The sequence below is a fragment of the Polyodon spathula genome, chromosome 2, assembly GCF_017654505.1.
Source record: "Polyodon spathula isolate WHYD16114869_AA chromosome 2, ASM1765450v1, whole genome shotgun sequence".
NCBI classification, from domain to species: domain Eukaryota; kingdom Metazoa; phylum Chordata; class Actinopteri; order Acipenseriformes; family Polyodontidae; genus Polyodon; species Polyodon spathula.
Window position 1 is genome coordinate 33,432,080 of NC_054535.1, and position 16,543 is coordinate 33,448,622.

The 16,543-nt window shown below is 38.4% G+C and overlaps 1 protein-coding gene and 1 pseudogene across 1 annotated transcript in view; one reads left to right on the forward strand and one right to left on the reverse strand.

The window, feature by feature from the left end:
* Nucleotides 1-7,765, forward strand: part of LOC121295443 (synaptopodin-2-like) — a 47,547-nt gene extending 39,782 nt beyond the window's left edge. The window contains exon 5 of the mRNA XM_041220058.1: nt 6,982-7,765. Coding sequence (XP_041075992.1) covers nt 6,982-7,542 — 561 coding nt within the window. The 3' untranslated portion in view covers nt 7,543-7,765. The remainder of the gene's footprint in view (nt 1-6,981) is intronic.
* LOC121295449 lies at nt 5,118-6,927 on the reverse strand (annotated as a pseudogene).
* Nucleotides 7,766-16,543: the final 8,778 nt, after the last annotated feature.

Genomic DNA, 16,543 nt, shown 5'->3' on the forward strand with positions numbered 1-16,543 from the left:
ATATGAACCAGCCGGTCGAGTTGATGGTGTTCCATCCTCCTCCCTTTTCCTCTCCAGAGGAACAACGGTTACACATGCTCTGCCCTGTGCGGGGATTGAGGTGTTATATTGACCGTACAAAGACTGTGAGGCAAACAGAACAACGGTTCATATGCCATGGTTCTAAGTTGGGTCAGCCATTGTCAAAGCAACGCCTTTCCCACTGGATAGTAGATGCTATTAAATTAGCCTATGAGTCTGCAGGCCTTCCACCGCCAGGGCAGTTGGAGGCGCATTCCACTAGGAGTATGGCAATGTCCTGGGCCCTCTTTAGAGGGGTGCCAGTGTCTGATATTTGCGCGGCAGCCATTTGGGCTACACCTCATACCTTTATGAGGTTTTACAGATTAAACTTGCTGGATTCCTCTGCTCCATTATTTGGAGCATCTGTACTACACTCTATGGCACCTCAGGATGCCAATGTAGTGTCTGATACCCCACCTTAGGACAGGTGTCATTGCGAGCATAGACGCTGAGGCGCAGCTCCGCATATGCCTAGATGTATTGCCTACGCAGTTGCGTTATGACGTAAGTCTGTCCTACTGCCGAGAATCCTCCCTCGCGACAGCTTGGGTACACTGTTCACCTACGTTAATGGTTATTTTCGAATTGAAAGGGAACGATAGGTTGCGGATGCAACCCCGGTTCCCTGAAAGAGAAAATAACCATTAACCCGCGAGGTCGCTCCGGAAGCCTTCTCGGCCCGAAGAGCAAAAGAGGAGGAGAGTCTCTGCGCGCTGCGTATAGTAAGCTCCCAGGGGGGCGGGCTTCCACGGCAGCTCGCACAGAGGCCTATCGGCAGCTTTGCTATAAAGCTCAGCCAATCCCTACTGCCTGACGGCAATGTCCCATTTGTTAATGGTTATTTTCTCTTTCAGGGAATCGGGTTTGCATCCGCAACCTATCGTTTCATATGCGGACATACTGTAAGCCTATTCCCATTGCCACTAAGTGACTCTGTGAACTAAATAAACATTAGCTTGATACTAGCAAGAGGTTATGGGGCTGATGTAAGGATAGGTGCAATTAAACAATTGCGGCTGCAAAATCTAAAAGGCCTAGCGGCCAGGCAATTATTTTGCACTGTGGCCTATGTAAGCTTAAGAGCAATGCAAATTACTCAACACGCACAAATAATGAGCTGCAATCATGATAATGAGAGTCGCAATGAGCGCTGCCTGTGCATCGGGATATTTAGCGGCCGCACTTACAGCTAAAAGATAAGGTGAGTTAGGAGTACAAAGAGCAGTAAGCGCTGTATGAGATTTGTAGAGCAGGAAAATCAAACAAAACCAAATAAATATGTCAGAGGAAGGGCAGCAAAGTCCTCTTGGCACACGGAAAAGAAAATACAAGTTTTCTGAAGAGCTGAGAGTCTTTATGGCTGAGGTCACTCAGCGTGAAATTCAGGTATTTGGAAAAGCCTCAGCCAGCTTCAGTTATGCTACTAAAGATGCCATATTATCCTCTATAGTGGAGAAATGCTGTCGGTGTTAACAGGACAGTCAACCAGGTGATGATAAGGTGGAAGGACCTGCGCGAACAAAAGCGAAATTCGCAACGCAGCACAGGCATGCAGCAGGAAGGCTGTCATCCACATCACCGCTGGAGAGGCAAGCAGAGAGGCCAATCCATGCCAAACAAAGTGACTCTGGGTTTGAATATGCTGGGTCTTCTCCGTCCAGCCCTTCTTCTCCGAAGGGTTTCTTGCCTGTTCTCAACAAGAGCCAAGAGCCAAGTGTACCACAGCAGCCATCCTGAGGCCAATGACAGGTCTCTGATGGTGTGTGGTTTTATACAGCTCTTAATTACTCACTGATACAATGGTTTGCACCTTGTAATAGGAGGTGCAACGTTTTTGCAAGGTCAGCAATTGCCCAAGTCAAGGCAAAATCCTACATGCCATTATAATGTTTGCTTAGTATTCCAGATCCCCGCCAAATGCCATGGTCGTTTTTTCATTTGAATACATTTTAATATCATTTAAATGGAATAAACAATGGCAAAGTGCTAATTTGATAGCAGGTGCAGAACGCTAGGCGAAAACCATTCTTCATGGCTAAAATGGCTGAAAAATCCCACTTTACACCAACTAAACACATTTGTTTGGAGCAATATGGGTGTTTTGCAGCTGCAAATCACTTTGCATGTATCCTTACATCGGCCCCTGTATGTGGAAAAGAGATGTAATCACCATCATACATGACTATAAAATTTCTACCCTTCATCATTACAATAATGAAGGCACTAATGTTTGTCTACTTTTTTATAACGTTTAATTTTTGTCTCAAAAATATTTGGTCCTTATCTATAAAACTCATTTTTTCTATAATTGTGAGGGTAGATAAAGTACGATTTTATTAGAACAACTGAGCATGTTCTACATGTGAATGTCCATCGTGAACAACTAAGTTGTTTTTGTGCAGAAGTGTCAGCTTATGAGCAGTGCAGCTGGACAAAATAGAATCTTCTCCATGGTGGACATCTAAAAATAGATATGCATTATTTTATAATAACATAAAACACAACAAACAAGGATGCAGATATATGGTGACTACATTAATAATGCTCTTGCAGCTAAATACTTAATTGCAAGTCCAAGTTTTTCCCAACGAAGAAAATCAACTATCGCAGTTCTGATAGGATGTGGTTGTAATAAGAGTTATGTTTCAAGGATCCGTTTTTGCTTTGCTGTACCAGATGGTGGCAGCAAACACCTCATATTTCAGTGTTTCCTTCCTTCCATAGGTCCATCAAATGGCTTTGGCTTTGCAATTGAGTATCACAGATCAGTGTTATAAAAATGAATATATGCTCCCCTTAAAACCTTGTAAATGTTGAACATAGTCTGTAACACAAAGCTAGTACCATTTAAAATAGGCTATACTGTATTAGGACCCCTCTGAAGTTCAGTTTTCAACTGATGTTAAAGGTCATTCACCATTCACCATGCTTCTAAAGTTTTGAAGTTTTTTAATTATTGTGGTAATCCTGGCTGAAGAAAAGACGTATCTAGTTTAAAAGAGGGGATTCCATTAAAACAAATACTACTTATACCCACATTTTATTCCTGATCCATGTTAGCATTCAAATGAAACTTTCCAGAGGTGTGGTATGTGTTGTAAATTAGTATTTGACAGTTTTGCTAATAGAGAGTTGGTGTTTGTCAGATGTCCCATTATGGTTGGAAGACTAAATAGTGCTATAGAGCAGGTGGGGGGTGGGGGCGGGGGATCAAGTTTAGTTCATATGTAATTACATTGGAATTATTTTCTTGTCAAGTCTTGCTGACCTTACCAGAGCATGGGCACCTTCCCTAGAAGATAACACTCAATTCATATATTGTTCTAATATAAAAACTGGCAGGTTTTGTGGTTAAAAAAAAAGTTATTGGTCACATGTGTGGGCTGGTGGATACTTTTTTATTTATTGGAAATATCGTTATTGGCTATTTTTAATTTAAAAGTCAGTAGTTTGACATTGGGTAGGCAGGTTAACCTATTAAAGTGTTTATATCTGGCACTACATTAAACTGCAGGTTATTTAAAAAATAGTTGTTAGCATGAGAAGGTCACATGCTGCACTTTACGCATTCTCTGGCGGGAACGTGTCGACAGGCACTTGTACAGCTCTCTTAAAGGCAAACACGCACCTTTGCTCAAGTTGGCAGAATGATATGGTACATAGCATCTGCCTGATTGTAGCCATGCAATAGAACACACAAAAGCCCAAGTTTAAAATGTACCATTTCTCTTTCTTTATTTTTACTGTCCACTTACCATTTTACGATGTTTACAATCATTCTGATTGCTTCTTATTGAAATTACTAAAATGCAGTTTGTTTTGTGGTAAGGTTGTAACTGGGTTTGTTACGTGAGTGGGTCATCACTGAACAACACTGAGGCAGACACAGAGCATTGGGTGTCGGCACGCTGCACAGGCACGCATATTTAATAAACACAAGTGCTGATACTAGGGTACCAACAATGGTAGCCCTAGTGTCACATTAAATAAAGAAAACAAAACAATCTCACTAAATGAGATCTCTCGGTCCAGGAACCTACTACACAATAAAAGCCCTCTCTCTCCAGGATCAAGCTTCCCTTATGGAGCGCCATTTGTGCCAAAACTATCCGGCCGTTGGTTTGTCAATTTGTTTGTTAATTCGTGAATTTGTCAGTTTGTGAATTGGTCAATTTGTCCAGCAATTTGTCCATAAATGTGTCAATTCATAAATGTATTTGTTAATTCATCTAATAATCCATTAATTAATTTGTAAATTGATTAAGACGAAAGGCTGTACCGACCTACAAATTTCCAATCAACCAGACAAACTTCCCAACAACCAGACAAACTTCTAGCTGTCAATCTTATACTGTGCCGAAAACACTGCAACCTTTCTAGCCAATGGAATTAATATTTTAATCAATGAGAATCCAGCCTTACTTAAAACTGCTTCAGCCAAAAATATTTAGAAGGCCGTTTCAAAATATATTCTATTTAACTAGATACTTGACTCTGCTGATTCCGTCTCACTGCGTGAAAAGCATTGTGGTATATAGAGAGTTAGGCAAAAAAATTCTGTGGAGAGTCAATGCAGGCATACATAATGTTGCTGGTTTTCGCTATGTTAAAAAAAAAAATCTGGTAGTTTGTTTACTGTACTATATTGCTGTGTCTAATATTTTATGTTGTAATGTTATATATTTCTAAAGTAACCGGTGTTACCGGACTGTTAAATGATTTAATCAATACGCTTCTTCAGAGCAATGTTTCTGTGCATGTGCCAACGAATGGGACAGTGCTCAGAAAATAGAATTTTTCATAATAACTACGTAATTTGCTAATGTTGTAGTTTTCTTCAAAAGGCCTTGGTCAAATGTGAAAAGTTGGATGCATTTTTTTAACATGGCGAAAACCATCAACATTTCATACGCCTGCATTGACTCTCCATAGAATTTTTTTTTTTGCCTAACTCTATATACCACAATGCTTTGCGTGCAGTGAGACGGAAGAATTCAGCAATTCTCAGATTGAAAAACAAATTGACAAATTCACGAATTAACAAACAATTTGACAAACTAAAAGCCGGATAGTTTTGGCACAAATGGCGCTCCGTATTTCCTAAACTAACCTACTTCTGGGCTCCCCGAGTCCGAGCATCCCTCAGACGGCCATCGCTGAGCAATGCCTTCACGATCACCGTCTTGCAGTTGAAGGGTTCTTTAGTAGTTAATTCTGTGGAGAGGACACTCTCCTCCTTACTGTCAACAAGTGCAAGCTTTCGCTCAGCACCTGTCTGTGTAGCAACTAGCCTTGAGCTGTGGTGAAGACCCTTTCTGATCTCCGTGCAGCCTTCCTGGACACCCCTGCCGATCCGGACCTCACAATCAGCTCAGCGCCAGACGAGCACAGCAACGCCTCTCCTGTTCCACGTCCCAGCTGCACACATTTACACAGGAACCAGCGACAGGGCTCTCCCTGTCACAAGGTGCTTGATCAGCCAAATTATTTTTGTGTTTGTTGTTGGTAGCATCTTCTAGTACATATCTTTTTATTGTTGGCGAAACAAAGGGAAACTGATCTCATAATAAAATCATAATCAAAGCACTTTAACAAAGACTTAACAAAGAAAATAAAATATGAGTAATTGCAATAAGAACATCTCTGACTGATCACAATAATTATGAAAAATATCAATGTATTTAATAATTAGTTCATTATTAGTAGTAGTAATAGCAGTCATAGTAGTTTTTTTTTTTTTTTATTGACAGTAGCAGAAAACGTTTTACAGGCGACGTCCACCCTTTCTGTGGTGCTGTCTGATGGGATCGAGGTGACATCCTCGATAAGTACGATCTTCATACCAGAATGAGCCAGGGCTCTGAGTGCAGACTGTGCACCAGGTCCGGGGGTCTAGGTTTTGTTGCCTCCAGTTCTGTGCAGTTTCATGTGCAAGGCAGTGATACCCAGCTCCATGCACCCCTGAGCCACATCCTGAGCTGCCAACATAGCAGCATAAGGAGAGGACTCATCTCTGTCAGCTTTCACCTTCATGCCACCTGTCACACAGCAGATTGTTTCCTCACCAGACAGGTCAGTGACATGAACAAAAGTATCATTGAAGGAAGTGAAGATGTGTCAGGTTCTGCAAACATTCTCGCTCTTAGCAACCTGAGGTCCGAGGTTGATCACCTGTTCTTCCTTCTTTTCCTTTCCCTTATGAGGAGCCATTGTTATGTGTGTCTCTGTGCAGAGCCGAAACAGGTAGTCATAGTAGTAATATTACCAGTTACTTTTCTTATTTAAGAAATGTACCTTATAAGTCATTGTTCAAACATCCACTTCATCTGTGCTTCTTGTAAAATGTTATATAACAGAGCTTGGCTATGTAATCGAATATGTCTGTACTGATGCAAGCACTAGAAGGGATGTACTTATTTATCCTGTCGTGGTAATCAGGTTTTCAAGAATCAAAAAGGTCCATTTTTACCATGATTACAACAAGGCAGTCAGAGCATTACTGAATATCCACTGCTACCCCAGCATGCCTGCAACACTGCCCAAGGTAATTCGAGCACAAATATCCATTACATACACTATACAACCAAACGTCCTATGCTTTACCTGAAAAACAATAACAAACATATCTCATTAATCCAAGCATTCTGCCTGCTTTGACCTTCATTTATAAACAGTCAAATGACGGTTCAGAACCTAATGAAATATACAGAAACATGATTATAAGACTGGAACTAGGGGTGCTGGGGATGTGGTAGCATCCTGTCTTGCAATATTAATGAAATTTTGTATGACTTCCATCATATACAGGTGTTACAGTTTTGTTCAATGGCTTTCAGCACCCCTGTTTTAAAAATGGTTCCAGTGCCACTGCATATAAGAAATATTATATTATATAATGTCTAACATCTGTCCCTCCAGGGTATTCAAAGGAGTCATTCACTTATCCTGCCTAGGAGGACATCACCACCAGGCTACCAGCACAGCTCCCCCTGCGCTACCCCTGTATTCTTGCCTACTAACAGACCGGTAGAAAGACAAAGCTCTTTGCTGGATAAAGACCACAAGCCACCAACACCTTGGCAGGCTGCAGCGAGGAACCCTCTGGGTTTCGTAGATGAAGCTTTTACCTTCCAAAACATCCAAGAGTCCATAGCTTCCAATGTTATTTCAGCAGCACAGAGGAAAACAAGACCAGAGCCGCCAGCCGAATGGAAGGAAAGGGTGTCCTATGTACCACCTCCAAAAAGTGGATACAGCTACCTGGGGCAAGGAACTGCCCCTTCCCCGTCAAAAAGTGCCTACTCAGCTCCGGCATCCACAGCTCAGTACTGGTCTCCAGTCAAACACTCCTTTAACCAACAGCGGTCAATGACTGAATCCGACATCCAGTACAAGGGTTCAGGATCTCACTATGGGGTGTATGGCAAGTCCGGGAGTGACCCCAATTATAATACATATCCCACTGCCTGGAGACAGTAAACGTGAGAGAAATAAATTTCTTTTATAATAAGGAAGGTGTTTTACAATAATACAATAATAAGGCGCTGTTAGGGACATAATTCATCCTTGCTTGTGCACATACATCATATATTGACTCACTCACTACTGAAACGTATACACTCACTAGTGAAAGTCATCAGTCACAACCGCCCACCTACATCGCTCCCACCAGTCATTCTAATTTTGAACGCCAGTGCATGCGTTTAAATAGTAAGTAGTAAATGCATGCTTTTCAATAGATAGTGTGTGTTTCAATAGTGTATGCATTTCAGTAGCTAGTATATGGGTTTCAATAGATAGTGATTGTGTTTCAATAGTGTTTGTGTTTCAATAGATAGTGTATGCGTTTCAATAGATAGTGTATGTGTTTCAATAGATAGTGTATGTGTTTCAATAGATAGTGTATGCATTTCAATAGAGAGTGTATGCGTTTCAATAGATAGTGTATGTTTCAATACATAGTGAATGCGTTTCAATAGATAGTGTATGAGTTTCACTAGATAGTGTATGAGTTTCACTACATAGTGTATGTGTTTCAATAAACAGTGTACGTGTTTCAATAGATAGTGTATGCGTTTCAATAGAGTGTATGTGTTTCAATAGTGTATGCGTTTCAATAGATAGTGTATGTGTTTCAATACACAGTGAATGTGTTTCAATACATAGTGTATGTGTTTCAGTAGATAGAGTATGAGTTTCAGTAGATAGTGTATGTGTTTCAGTAGTGTATGTGTTTCAATACATAGTGAATGTGTTTCAATTGATAGTGTATGTGTTTCAATAGTGTATGTGTTTCAATAGATAGTGTATGTGTTTCAATAGACAGTGTATGAGTTTCACAAGACAGTGTATGAGTTTCAATAGATAGTGTATGTGTTTCAATAGATAGTGTATGTGTTTCAATAGCTAATGTATACATTTCAGTATAAAGTGTATGAAACAGCATATGCATTTCACTATACATCAAATAATAATTCAATAGTCAGTGAATCCATTTCAATGTAGAGTGTGTCCTTTTCGATATATGATGTATGCCTTTCAATATATGATCTATGTGCACAAACAAGAATAAATATTATGCCCGACGGCACCGCATACAATACTACACAAAACCATTTTAGTTTCTTATTGTAAAACAGTTATATTGATTTAGTGATATATTTCTGATCTTGACATCAAGAAGTCCCAGTGAGTAAGATAAATAAGATGGTAGTGTAGCCGACTGGTTCCAGCGAAGTCGGAAGGCTCATGCTAAGCCTTGTCTGACCAAGGACAATTTTTTGACCTCTGTGATCCACCCAATAATTAATCTTTTCAACTGAATAAAAGTAGGACCACACAGTTAATGAGATGGTAATGTGAACTTTTAAAATCTGTATTTATACCAGATTTTACCATCTAATACGTGTCAATAGTACAGGACACTACAGGCAAAAAAAATGTCAAGGTATTTTTGTTGGTATCTTAAAATATGTTGTTAGTATTTTTCTAGAATGCATTGTAGTTTTATATGGAATGGGAAAGTTACGTGGTGATGAGTTAATTTAAAAGTTTATAGATTAAATATGGGACTAACAAGAAACAAGTTGGCAAATTTAAAATTATATGTATGATAAGACTATGCAGTGCACACGCAGTCTCGCACACAACATAGACATGAAATAATAAATTAGTAGAGAAGGCATTTGGTGACTCACAATTAACAGAACAGTGCCATCGTTTTCACTCATTCAGAGGTATGAAACGGGTAGACAGTGCTGTTAAATTCAGCACCACCACAGTTTAACTCTGCAATAATCAGTGGGGTTTTATTGCTCTCTGCTGACATCACTAAATACAATAGCAAAACATATGATGACAAAAGATATGTTATAGAGCATCATTTGAGTTTGAGGGTGGTTGTGTGTAGTAGTGTATAGTTTGGCAAATTAAAATTGACCTCATGGTCTGAATGCTGTGGTAAAATAATTATGTTGCACCTTCGTGAACACAAGTCCGTAAAGTATTTTTAGAACAAAGCTTTCAAAGCGACTTTTTTTGTACCTGCCTTGCATGGGAAAGATATATGTTTAGTAAAATATAAATAAAAAAATAAACATAATTAGTTTTATACAGAGCGTGACAGTAAGGCAAAGGGTCGTTAGACAGACAGTAGCTGTGGGTTTAACCGCTGGGGCGCACATTTATCAATCAAAATAAAATCACAAACACTGCTCACAGAGCAAAACAAAAAGGTTAAACAAAAACAAGTCTTGAACACAAAATAAAACAGTACTTATGTTCGGCTGGGCATTCGCCTTCCCAGACCAAAACCAAAATGACACAGCACCCAGCAAAACTCACCTCACTGCTTTCTCAACACATTTTCTCAAACAAAGGATTATTCAATTATTCAATTAAGGCTCCAGCCCCATTCTCTCATTTATTTGGCAGGGATGGGAATTAACCCACCAACCACCACCACACACAAACAAACACTATTTACAAGCAGGGCTCTGCCCTGTCACACATAGTAAAAATGTTCACCCTGTGAAGTGTGTTTGAAGGCTGTTGTACCTGTATGCAATTTTAAGCATCAGATGTGTGATTTCAGTCATCACGATAACCATTTAACATCCAATGGTAAAGTAGAAGAACACCAACATAATGCTATATTGAAGTTTCGGATCATAGCATATTTCACATAAAATATTTACATTATATATTATGTTTCTGGTTTCTCACTAGACTCCATGTCAAGAAAAGCTACGTATTCCATTCCACAGGCCCTAACCAGGTGTGGCTAATAAGCTTATCCCACTATAGAGAATAAACACATCTTCAATTACTATCATGAGCCACACCAGATATGTGGCTGTTAGAAAACCTCAAATGGATCTGCTGCCCTGACATGGAGTCAAGGGAGTTTTCGGTTTGACTGTATAGCAGGTTTCTTAGAATATGATGTGTTAGCTGTGATAGTTGTGCCTTCAGTGGTGCAGTAGACTTAAATGATGTTAGTTTGTTTGAGCGATTTTCTGTTTCATTAGTAACCTTGTGACCAATAAAATGTTAGGACACCATATGCTGGTTAAATGTGTATTTCATAAAATAATAATTTTAGTTAAAAGCTCTGTTTATATCTGTGTGTTTCTGTTAATAACAAGCCATACTATCTGCGGATGAGGGATTTAAAGCAATGGTCTGCCTGGGAGGCACTTTCTGCCTGGTATTTTACTCAGTGAGCTCAGAACCTTGCACTCTGTATTGAATTGAATACTAAGGCATGGATCTAATCAAGCAACATTTTTAGCTATTGTGGCAGCATTTCTGAAAATACTGCAACACGTGTGTTCAAAGGAATTAATATCAAATGATTTAGAGAATAATACAACCTATAGGGACAAAAAAATGCTAACAGGAAACATTGAGGTAAATAATGAAAAGATAAACTTAATCTTGATATTCTAATATTCTAACTGAATATACAGTATATACTAGTTGTCCCAAGCCATTAAACGTATCTGTGGGTGGATAATTATATACTATACCTGCTCTGTTCTTGTTTATAAGGGTGACAAACTGTTTTTGCATCTTCAATACATTATCACAAAAGCTGCCTGTCTAGACTGATTTGTATTAATCATATGTTCCCGCCTCTGGTGGGAGTCCATCTATGAAATCCTGGGCAGATCACTGTGTAAGTGTTGTGTAAGTGTTGTGTAAACTATGGTCATAAGTTGGTCATTGTAAAGTGCTATGGTATGAGTTAGGGTGGAGGAATTGTTTTAAACAGATGTGGTACTGGTTTGTTGGTTTATAAATGGATGTACTTCCCAAACTAAAGTACCCTTCAAGGCCAATCATGAAACAAGTTGTATGCTAGACATTCCCTGGAAAGCTGTCTCTATTAGTTTGTTTAGTTGATTATTTTTATGTATCAGAGTTTGTATCCTCAATGCATGTTTTGACAATTCCATTCTGGTCACAAGCTGTTCAATATCTTGATTTTATTTTCAAGGCACCTACACTTTTACTCTGTCATCAATGGTTAACGAACAAACACCTGTGTGTTTTATCGCTAATACTTATTACAATAACGGGAATAAATGTTTTAAATAGTTAGTTAAGTAAAATACAACATTAGTGGTTTCATTCACCTCAAATAATAATAATAATAAATAATAATAATAATAATAATAATAATAATAATAATAATAATAATCATCTTTATTTTTATATAGCACCTTTCATAGTGGATCACCATCACAAAGCCATCTATTAAAATATATATTTGGTCCTAAAATGAATGTTTCTAGACACATTTAATTGTGTATATGTATAGTTTTAATATGATAAGTCTGAAATAATTGTTGAATTTGTACAGTGTGACAATCTAAAAAACAACTATTGAGGTGAAAATGGGTGGTCGACATTTTAAGTAGAAAACATAAAAAAAATATGATACAGAATGACTGATTTACTTTATGTATCACTTGTATTGCTATTAAGCCCAATTGATGTGTCATGTTTTACTATATTGGACCTTTTGTTGTTTTAAAAACCCTTAATTAAATACATGTTTCTTTTTGTATTACTGCCTACATTATGTACAGATTTACTGCTGTTCCAGTAATTCCTCGGAAGTCCTGCGTCACTGCCAGTAATCTCAGCACTGCCAATAATCTCAGCACTGCCCTCATTAAGAGGCTTAAAGTTTCTAATAGAAATTGAAGAATTTGATGGGAAACCTCTTTTTTTGTTTTAAATCTTGCCCTAAAAGCATGCCCAATGTACAATCCTGACCATAGCTTCAGTGTTACGTGTATATCAGCAGATGACAAGGGCTATGGAACTCATAAACAGCAATGAATGATAAATCAATTTAACATCCAATATCTGAATAACCATTGATAGCAGTTAAAAGGAATGTCACGCGAAAATGATTGTTCACTGCATGAGATTGTTCCATTAAACACTTCCATAAAAGCTTAAAATGCGTTTTTCTTTGTGTGGTTGCTATATCTAATTAATTAATAAATAATTTTTAAAAATGAAAAAATAATCACATACATGCATACACAATTAACTATAGGATTAGGCTCACATTAGGGGGTCAAATAATTCACATGCTGCTGCTGACTGAAATAAAATAAAATGCATAATGATAGGACACATGGACTGATTTCATATATTGATAACACGACTATCACTGGACCATATGTCTCACCACATGTTCTTCGAGTCTCTTGAGCAAATATGAGCATTAATACAACTTTCTTTGCACTCAGTCCCTAAAGCCTCAGTGTATTAATGGGACCAGTATCATCTGATCAATTAAAAATGAATGTTACCTTGATTGAAATTGTTTCTAATAACTTAAAAAGGAGTAGTCAAAGGAAAAAAAAAGACATGGGCATACTTTTCTGAAAAACACTGTAAGATTTAACACCTGAATCCCTACTTACTATATGTAAATCTCATCTGAAATTCATCCTGGTAGACTTCCATTTTGTTTGCCATGATTATTATTATTATTATTATTATTATTATTATTATTAATAATTAATTAATTCATTCATTCATTCATTTATTTATTTATGTGTTTTTTTATTTATTTATTTGGCAGACATCTTTATCCAAGGTGACTTACAAGTGTTACAGGGCAGTACAGAATTACACTGCTAGGTCAATATTTAAATACAGTAGTTTACAGTAGGTGCAAATTATACTACTATATTAAATAGGATGCAACAGATTAGGACTACAACAACGTATATCTACAATGACATAGTAGTAATGGAACAGTGCAAGAACAATGCATCAGCTGAGGATCCAGTAACGTGGTGCTTAGGTCATGTGAATACAGTACATAGTAGGAGGGGGAGATCAAGAGGTCTACAAATGCAGTCCAAACAGGTGAGTCTTGAGGAAGCGGTGGAAGGCAATGAGAGACAGGGCAGTCCTGAGGTTCTCCAGTAGCTGGTTCCACCACAGAGGGGCTAGGGAAAAGAAGGAGCATGCAAGGGAGGAGGGAGAGTGCAGGGAAGGCATGACCAGTCGGCCTGTAGAGGAGGAGTAGAGAGCGCAAGAGGGAGTGTAGGTAGGAGGGGCGGTGTGGTGAAAACAGCAGTAGGCAAGAACAAGGGTCTTGAACTGATTGTGAGCAGAGATAGGTAGCCAGTGGATAGTGTGAAGCAGAGGGATAACATGACAGTAGCGAGGTTGGGAGAAAACAAGATGAGCAATAGAATTTTAAATGAGTTAAAGGGGGTAGATAGCTGAAACATGGATACCAGCAAGGAGAGAATTACAGCAGTCTAATCTGAAGAGTACAAGAGTTGAGTAAAGTAGTGATAAAAGGACAGAGTCGATACATGCTGCTAAGAAGCAGCAAGTGCGTCACGTGGAGATGTGTTGAAAGAAGGAGAGGGAGGGGTCAAGAGTAACACCTATTTTATTAGCAGAAGGAGGTGGAGAGAGTGATAGTCAAGGGAGTCAGATGGAGAGGTCAGAGGAGGGGAAGGAAGCAAAAGGAAAGTGGAGGTCAGATTTAGAGAGGTTTAGTTTGAGGTGGTGTGAACACATCCAAGCTGAGAGCCATGAGTTGGCTAAAGCTTGCTGGAGTGGAACATCCATTAGATAGTTACCAGTGGTAGGAACATCGCAACAGACTACTGTATTAGAGCTGTGGTTTCTGGAAAGACATCTAAACTGGCTGCCAGTACTACTGGGAATTGTGAAAGACAGCTGGACTACATAGTTGATGCAGGTCAACAGCAGCACTTGATGTCACTGCAACTGTGCAATTAGGTACTTTTTAACCAAAGTCTTACTATGTTGGAAGGGCACACCACTGAATACAATGGCTCTCCAAGCTACCTCTCTGTCAAGGGTTACATCCCACGTACAACAATATCATATTCTGTCTGCTGAGGTCACCTGTGTAGCTCCTGGCCTGCTCAAGGATAGGTCCTCCTCAGTGTCATTGACTGGTATTGGTTCCATGGTAGGATGTTTCTGGAGCTCTTACTGCTCTTACACTGTAGGCATTCATTCCACTATTACTTCCATTGCAACTGGTTTTACAAAATTGCACAAATTATTTTCATTCAGTGTTGAATTCTCTAGTCAGTTGGTACTTTAGCTGTTTATTGCCAGTTTTGTAACATTAACATTCCCTTCACCTTGCTAATGGAAAGTGGCACTGGAGCCTGTTGCTAGGATGCAGGCTAAAAGTAAACAAAGAATGTCATTCTAACTGAAATTAAGAAATACGTTTCTCCCCTGAAACACTACAGGCTGTCATCCATTTCTACTTGAAAACCTGAATTCAATTTGTAGCTAACTAAATACAAATAAAAAAATACTGACACCAAATATAGAAAAGCAAATAGAAAATGTAACATTTATACTATTGTCACAGCTAAATATACCCAGGTGTCAAAACTTGGATGACAGTGGGAGGCTTCATTGTCGATACACAATAAGTGGGTTGAAAAGGCTTAATTGGAAGAGCACACGGCATTAGGAGGTGTGCAGAGCAAAGGGATAGTGCAATTGTTTACATGCTTACAAGTCTCAATCACATCTGTCGCATTCATTAAAACCTGTAATTTAAAGGTGTAGACACCACATTTCAAACATCATTTAACAAATGCAGATTGACTATTTCCTGTCCTGCAACAGCATAAAATGTAATGTGCATGATAACTGAAGCTCATCTAAACAAAAGGTACACAGATCACAGCTATAGTGTTGCTGATGATGTATACATTACAACAAGAGTGATTGATCAATAAATCTACAACAGTAATAAAGTGAAGCATGGGTAAAGTTAAATAAGAAAAGTAAGTAATGTAAGGTAAATACTGTAATATGGTATATAAGTACTGTGACACACTTTTTGCTGGGTAGGTTACCTCAACAGGAAAAGTGTGAATTCAAGTTTATCATTTACAGTATAACAACATTTGACCAGAGAGAGTATTTTAATTGATGAGAGCCTCCAAACTTACAGCATTGAATTAAAGTTACAGTCTATCTGTGGTTGCGTCTGCTATGCCACTCTTTGTGGAAATGCTCTCTCAAGAGAAATTAAATGGAAGACATTTATCTGGTTTTAAAAGATCACACACAACTGTTTTTGGTCCATGTCAAGTTCTCTGACCCTTATTTAATTTTAGTCTAATCTCTTGTAGTGTGCATTGGGAGCTTTTATCATGTGAAAACCAAGGCCATTGCATCATTTTTTAAGTTGTTTTACTGTAGCATTCTATTAACATTTTCTGAACTACTTTGCATTCTGTTGTTTATATTATTTACTTTATAAAAGAAAAACTTGAGGATGATATTCAATCATGTTTTCAAACAGATGTATATATCATACAAGAAATCAGATCCCCAGAAGTAGTTGGTAATGGCTTACTAAAAGCCAATAAATACAATTTAAAGAGTAAGTAACAGGGTTACAAAAAGTTCAGCGTTACACCCCCACCCCCACATGTTGCTACACATGTTTAAATAATCTAACCTGTCATTTTTCTTTTCATTGTTAACATCCTGACAACATTTTACACTTATAACTTTGAAGTCCGTTTCAAAGCTATTTTCAAAATGGCCACTCTAGTGCACTGGATCTGGGCTGGGTTGCACCAGCTATGCATAAGTTTGTCTGTAAGTTAACACATAAAGCCTTCACTAAGCCTTCACTTAGTAGCTACTAGTTTGTTGATAACTTTCAATTTTGTCCCGCCAGTACCACCTGTGTGTATTCTCTTCCGGGTCTGACGTCACCACTGGCCAACTAACCCTTAAGTTATAGCTATCTTACCTTGTACAACCTGTGTAAATTTAGTAATGTGTAAAACCAAAGTTAGTAAAGACCATGAACTCAGGGAAAGGTGTTATGGAGATGTTGATTTAACAGCAAACAATGCACAGGTATTTGCCTATAAATTTAACAGGTATTTGCCTATAAATGTGCCATGTTTTTAACATT